This window comes from Amborella trichopoda, chromosome 4 (assembly GCF_054954075.1).
Source record: "Amborella trichopoda isolate Santa Cruz 75 chromosome 4, AtrichopodaSantaCruz75HAP2 v2.0, whole genome shotgun sequence".
NCBI classification, from domain to species: Eukaryota; Viridiplantae; Streptophyta; class Magnoliopsida; order Amborellales; family Amborellaceae; genus Amborella; species Amborella trichopoda.
Genome location: NC_142339.1, coordinates 3,705,802 through 3,713,402, shown reverse-complemented (window position 1 = coordinate 3,713,402; position 7,601 = coordinate 3,705,802). Strand labels below are relative to the sequence as shown.

The 7,601-nt window shown below is 35.0% G+C and overlaps 1 protein-coding gene across 1 annotated transcript; it reads right to left on the bottom strand.

Annotated features, from left to right (window-relative positions):
* Nucleotides 1-214: 214 nt before the first annotated feature.
* LOC18439335 (uncharacterized) lies at nt 215-2,049 on the bottom strand. The gene has a single exon (XM_006849502.3). The coding sequence runs from the start codon at nt 1,537-1,539 to the stop codon at nt 628-630; it is 912 nt and encodes a 303-aa protein (XP_006849565.1). The 5' UTR covers nt 1,540-2,049; the 3' UTR covers nt 215-627.
* Nucleotides 2,050-7,601: the final 5,552 nt, after the last annotated feature.

Genomic DNA, 7,601 nt, shown 5'->3' with positions numbered 1-7,601 from the left:
AATGTCTTTTCGGGTTTTAGGGCATCTTGCCTTAAAGACACATAATCATCCAAGATTAGTCAATTAATCAATGATGAATGATTTTGGCATAGTTTATTTCTTATTTAAGTCATTGCTTAGGCAAGCAAGATTTAGTAGCAAGCTTCTTTGTCCATCCTCTAGAACCTGACCACACAAAAGGGCTAAAATAGCAATTAAGGATGATTTTAATCAATTGATATCCCATTATAAAAACAACCAAAAACATACAATGGGCCACAAAGGTTTGCTCATCACATTAAAGATGCAAACAACAATATCACCACAGTACACAAAGAAATGAAAAATGTTACACCCCATGCTACATGCACTTCCTTAAAACATGAGAAGCAAATATATGGGGCCTTTCCATGTTACAAATGTCCCACTCTCTCTCTCTCTCTCTCAAAAAGCCCATTCACCACTCACGCAACCACCTTTCACTCTTCACATGGTGGTCCCTCACTAATTCATTAAATTTGATTAAATTGTGGGGACTAAATTGTGAAACAGGTGACACACAACAGGTCTATTCTATGTACATAGGCTACTTTTTTTGCACTTTTAGGTGAACTTCCTTTGAAGCAAACACAAAATTATCATCCATTTTTATCTTTCCAACACAATTTTTGGCATCCCTTCTCCCATATGCACAAAGCTCCTGTTTTGCTCGAGCTTTTTTGGCACTTCCTCCTCTTCCTCTTGCTCCAAGCCAACATATTCTATCTTCTCCCCGTACTTTTTCAACAAACCCACATAAAATACCACTGCAAAAACTGTCACCCCAGCCAAAAACCAACTGAATTGCAGGTTTACCAAGGATTTAGCCCTAATTAATTCTTCATGGCCCCTACACCTAACAACCATGTGCCCTTCTTCAAGCCTCATGCCACAGCCCTTTGGGATCAATCTAGGGGTCCAAAGCATAAACCCCATGACTATGAACCAGACCCCTTGGAAAACAAGGCTAAATGACCTGACAAAGCCCACCAAGAAGCTCTTAGGGTAAGGGATAGACAACAAAGTAGTCACAAGTGTCACAAAAATGACCAGTTGCAAGAGCCAGTGGTATTGGCCCTCAACTCCCATGTGATCAGCTGAGTGGAGGTGAAACAATAGCAATTGTTGGGCAAAGGCTAGTGCAGCGAGCAGCTCTACAAGCCCCTTATGAACCTTGATAGCGAAACGATCGAAGCAATAGGCTACAAAAGAGTAGAGAAACAAGAAGAAGGAGATGGACGCGTGCTCAAAGTTGTGGAGATGGTATGATGGTATGGACCAGTCTGGGTCTAGAGGTTGATGCCTCTCCGGCCCGATAAAGAGCTCCATGGATATTGATAGCCACGACCCGGCCATTATCAAGTAGAGCTCAAGGTACCTCACCAAGGTGGAAGGGAACCAAGGCCAAGAGTGGTAAGAGCTCGGGTTCGAGGCATGGAGCTTGATGTGGTTGAAGAGATGCCACAGACCTATGAGCAAGAATCCCGATCCCGGAGCAACATGCCCTATAAGAGTACCCATGCTTGTCAAGTTCTCAAAAATTCCGGGCTCGACCTCTCGCAAGTGCTTGGATGACTAGCAAAAAAAAATCTTCAAAAGATTTAATTTCTCGAAAAAGATTAACACCTCAGTAAGTATATACTTATTTTCGATGATTTATAAAAGGCGTGTTTGATAACAGGATAAATTTGATAAAGGGCGTATTTTGGATGAATTTGATGGGGAGCTAAAGAGAGCTTGTTAAGACAAAAGGTTTGGGGATTAGTTGAAGGAGTTTGTGGTGGAAATGCTCACAGAGAGGGGGGGGATGAGGACTATTTGAAGGATTAAGTCTTTGACTTAAGAGAGTTCCATTTGGCAATTCATAAGGGAATTTCCAAGGGTTTGGAAGCCCTTTTGCTTGAGCCACAAGTTGGTTTTGCCATTGACTTAAAACCGGGTACAATGGTTTGAAAATGGGGTGACGTGGGAGTTTCATTTTCTAGAAAGGCCAAATTTGTATACCTAATCAATGAAAATGACTAAATTTTCCTTGTAGCGTGAAAACCCTAATTAATATATGGAACCATGAACCTTCATCTATATTTTGCATTTGATATTAAAAGTTTAAAACTAAATCTGATTCTTCAAAGAAATAGGGATACAGATTGTTGATTAGGCTAGTATTTATGTAAAAGGTTATGTGTGTTGTATTGGTTTTCAGGGCCTCTTAATTCAGTGGGGAAAACAGCCCCCACCGGTTGTTTCAAGTAGACTAGGAGTTAGCGTTTTTTGAAGGTATGTATTAGTGGACGGTGTTTGTGGTGGAAATGGAAACCACAATGTGGTTACTAGGATGTGGAGTGCTACCACCACGACTCTAGCCCCTTCCGCCTCTTAATAAGCTAAAGATAAGACACTTATATTTGATGCTTAAAAAATTAAATGCACATTTAATTATTGAAATCTCAACCATCATCATCATTTGAGCTTTAGTTCAACTATTTGGATCATTTTATAAAATATATTTATACACTCACAAAGTATTTTATTGAAATCTCGGTGTAAAAACATTTATACAAATGATGTATAGATGTATGATATCTAAACAACCGATTTTGTTCTCAATATTAATGACACTAGTTTCGAATGACAAGCTTAGATTTGAGTCCACGAGAAGCTCAAACACGTAGCACTTTACCAACTTAAGGTTATTCTTTTTATATCTGAGGAAGATTTTGGTGATAGGAGACAGAAAGTGTAGAACATATGAAACACGATACAAAACTTTAAAGGAAACCTAAAAATGATTAAAAAATATTGAGAAAATAGAAATATTTTTAAACAATAAATTAAAAATAAAAATGATGAACAAAAAGAAGAGTAGCAAGAGAGATAAAATGAGAAAGAAACAGGCCTTGAATATGCTAAAAATAAGGAGTCATTCATTTTGTTCACGGACTCAAATGGGAGTTTTGTCAATTGTAAAGGGTAGTATGGTACTTTCAAACTCCACCTTGTCCTAATCCAATTCATCCACGTTGGAATTCGACCAGCACAAGAATTGCAAAGTGTCGACGTGTACAATGACGTATCATTCAACGCCTCGGCTCGGCTCACTATCGAATCGGCTCATGACCCAAAATGAATCGGCTCGGCTCAATTTGAAAACTCGGTTTGGCTTGGATTTGATTCGAACGAGTCAGCAAATCAGGTGATGCACGAGTCCAGCGAGGACTTCAAGACAGCTAGACCAGAGAAAGATTAAAAGTATTTTAATAAGAACGGTGTGGTTTTTATAAGGTTGCGACCTTAAACAATCCAATTAAGGGCACCTCAAATTTTTATTATATTGTAAAAAAATTTTAGAATTATCTGAAAATCTATTTTTATATTTAATTATAAAATTTTAAACTAAACAAATTGTTAAAATCAAATAAATCTATAAAAATATAGAAATCTTGAAAATAGACGTCGTAGATAATGTATTGTAAGATGCACTATTTTTGGGACTCATATTCTTTTCTTTTTTCTTATTTTTTTGTTTTTTCTTTTTATATTCTTGCATCTCGATGTCGAGATGATCTATTAGAGGAATTTTCAACATTCAAACAACATTCTCCACTAGATTTTTTAGGTGCATATGTAATTCTACATTTTAAAGTTGCAACCTTACATAAACTTTATCCGAACTTAAAAGCTTAGTTAATGGAAAAGTTTCAACCTTTTCAAATTTTATTCCTAGACGACTTTGAATGATGAATTTTTGCTTTAATCTATGACATCTTAATTTTTTAAAAGTAAAAATAAGTTGTTATGAGGAAAACAGTTGGGTTGCGATGGTAGCACCCACGTACTTAGTTACCACATTATCATTTTCAATCCGGCTGACGCCACCCACTTGTACCTTCAAAAACACTAACTCTCTAATTTACCTGAAAAAACGGACAGGGGCATGTCTTCCCTACTGAATTACCTAAAAAAAAAAAAAAAAAATTGTTATGTATTCTCTTTTTAGAGGACGGACCTTGGTGGATTCACTTGTATGAAATCTTCTAAAAAATTTATTTTTGAGATGGATTTTGGATTTTAAATTTACAAGTTGATCATTCGAACAAAAAATAAAATTTTTAAATAGATGTTTGAATTTTATTTTTGATATTTTTATTATAATTACTTTTACGGTTTAAGTTTTACTTTTTCCATATGTTCGTGATTGCAGTAGTTGGGATTATCAACCTTTTTTTAAAATATGAGGTTTGAAAGGAGACCCATTTGATCAAGAACAAACCTAAATATTTTCCTTGTACAAAAGGGCATAATAATCAAAAGATTAAATGTTTCACTTAGAGTAAAACCACTAAGTAGGACTATTTTTAGGGCCCCAAATTTAGGGTTGTGACCTTCTCAGCATAATGACCAACTTCAAATGACATAGAGACAAAAAGAAAAAGAGAGAACCATAGGCATACTACATGCGCTTGAAAATAAATCCGTAAATGAATGAAAACCATCTAATTTATAGACAGTCATATCTTAGTATTTAGAAACTCATAATCCATCTCGTGTCTTAAGATACTCATTTGTGATTCTAAATAATGATTCTAAACTAGATCCCAAAATTTCATGTAAAGAAAATGTACATGTTGTGCGAGAACATGTTATCCATGATTGGGATATCATAATGGAAGTATCACATAAAGCAAATTCTTCTAAATTTGACTTTCATCAAAGGAAGTAAATGCACAACTTGTGATCCATGCTTGGAAATGCACAACATGTGATCCATGCTTGGGATATCATATAACAAGTGTACTTCCCTTTTTTACTTAAATTCACACAGGCTTAGGGCCTAAGATGTCGCAACCCCCCATATAAAACAAAGACATCATTTTTTTCAGAAAAATTGTAAAAAATATATATATTTTAAGATTATTAGAAATAAACTCTAAATTATTCAAAACCTCATTCATACCCCTTTTCACTACTTTTTGCAATTTTTTAACCAAAATACCCTTCACAAAAGTATTAGGTCATCCCAGTTAACCCAGAGCTATGATGGTCTCATTGAGGGTTCAAATATTGTTGGTGTGGGGCTTATGTCATCACGGTACTTAAACCGTAATGATCACCTTGACTATCACAATTCTTTAAGTGCCATGATTCTTCAAAAACTTAAACTTAATTTAAATTGGCTTAGAACCCATCAAGGTTATGAAAGAAAGACCTGTGTCCTTTTACTCAGAAATATATATATATATATATATATATATATATATAGGGAAAAGATTGGATTAGCCCACTAGCTCATGTGAACATATGAGCCCAACGATCCAGTTTGAATCTGGGCCGATCTGACGATCACGAATGTCTAGTAGTACTTGAATTTTATTTACTTTTTTATAAATCCAAATCATTTGAAATTTTAAGTGTGTGTTTTTCTCATCAAGGCGCACCTAATAAAAATATAAAAAAAATTTATTCACAAAAAAAATGATCAAAATGCCCCCCAAAAATTTTTGGGGGTATTTTGGTCAATTTATTTCTTGTAAAATATTTTTTTGATATTTTTCGAAGATTCACTTATTGTTTATGAACATACACCTAAAATTTCAAGTAATTTGGATTTATAGAAAAAAATTAAAATTCAAATACTACTGGATATTCGTGATCGTCAGATCGGCCTAAAATCAATTTGAGACGTTGGGCTCATATGTTCATATGAACTAATAAGCTAATCCCATCTTTTCCCATATATATATATATATATATTTTTTCACCTCTTTTGTTTTTGCAAAACATCATTTACAGGTGGTCTTATTACAATATCAAATATATCAAAAAATAAAATCATAACAATATAAAACAAGATCTTAACAACTTGATGCCATTGAAACAATTATGTATCATGCTTGAGAATATAAAAATAAAATTGCAAGAAATAAAGTAGAGGATGTCGGAGATTACCTCAACCAGACTTACTACATCCCACACCGAGTCACCACCATCCGATGGCGAAGGATCAACGATTTAGTTTTAATCTCGAATTGAGAAAGCAAACTTTGGCCAAACTGTTTATGCACCTTTAAATCTCTACCAACTCAGAACCTAACCCCAAAGTATTTTGGCATATCCCCACATTACCCAACCTTTAGAATTTTTTAGGATGAGAGAGAAACATTAGAGCCCTAGGGTTTGAGCGTGTCCTTCTATGGGTTATTAGAGAGAGAGTTAGAGAGAGAAGGGAGAGGAGAGAGAGTGAGGCATGCCCTAGAGAGAGAGTTGTAGGAGAGCGAAAGAGAAAAGGTATAGTAAGCTCGGAGATTACCTCAACCAGACTTATTACATTACACACTGAGTCACCACCATCCAATGATGCGGGATCAACGGTCTAGCTGCAATCTCGAATCAGGAAAGCAAATTTCGGCCAAACTGTTTATGCACCCTAAGTCTCTACCAACTCAAAACCTAGCCCTAAAGTATTTTGGCATATCCCCACATTACCCAACCCTTAGAATTTTTTAGGATGAGAGAGAAAGATTAGAGCCCTAGGGTTCAGGCATGTCCATCTATGGGTTAGGAGAGAGAGAGATAGAGCGCTAGAGAGAGAGGGGAGAGGAGAGAGAGTGAGGTGTGCCCCTATGAGAGAGAAGAGAGAAGAGAGATAGAGTTGTGGGAGAGAGAGAAAAGGTGTAGAGAATAGGGGGTACACCCCTATTTATGGTACAAAATTAGGTTTAGGGTTTCTTAGGGTTTTTTATAGTTTGCCTCTTTAATGATATTGAATATGAACCGTTGATCAGGGTTGTGAGGTGAGAGATCTGAATCATCCATTACATAAATGGATAATCAATATTATAGAAGGTGCATTGACCATTATCCTTATTTCCTTAACCATTTTTCCATTAATAGAAATTAAATAAATTAAACATAATTAAAATATTATGCATTCCATAAAATAGCATAATTCTTCTCATACTTTCACAAAATCTTCTAAAGATATATCAAGTTAATATATACTTTCAATATTTAGTCAATATATGGTCAATATATTCCCATATCATACTTGACCACATGCCACAATACAATATTACCAAAACTTGATATAAATAAAAGAATCCAAAGGGTGGGGTGTGCCACCTATGGGGGGCACATATGGGCCCCACCTTCTAGATGCATGGGGGGTCCATGTGCACAATGGAACTCCATAATATTTTTTTTATATTTTTAAAATCAATAAAATAATTTCTAAAATATTATTTGAATATTATACTTTTGTAAAATCAATATATTTAATTTTATAAATCCAAAAATTATAAATAAATATTAAATGATTCATAAAAATTCAAATAAAAATTTTAAAATAATTTATATAATAACAAAACATAATTAAATTAATTTGATGGGAAATGGATCCATATGGCTTAGGAATTTAATCAACAATCATAGGGTACTCTACCTTTAACTGTGGACTACAAACCACACTTGCTTTATCAAACCGACTCAATATTTCCCATGACCCACAGTCCAAACAGGGGCTCATTAGCGGGTCACCAAAGTTTGGTCGATGACTCAAGGAGTCGTAATCCCAGTCTGTAGATTAC

Excerpts from the sequence above, each read along its gene's own strand:
- LOC18439335 (XM_006849502.3), bottom strand. The coding sequence starts at position 1,539 with ATGGGTACTCTTATAGGGCATGTTGCTCCGGGATCGGGATTCTTGCTC.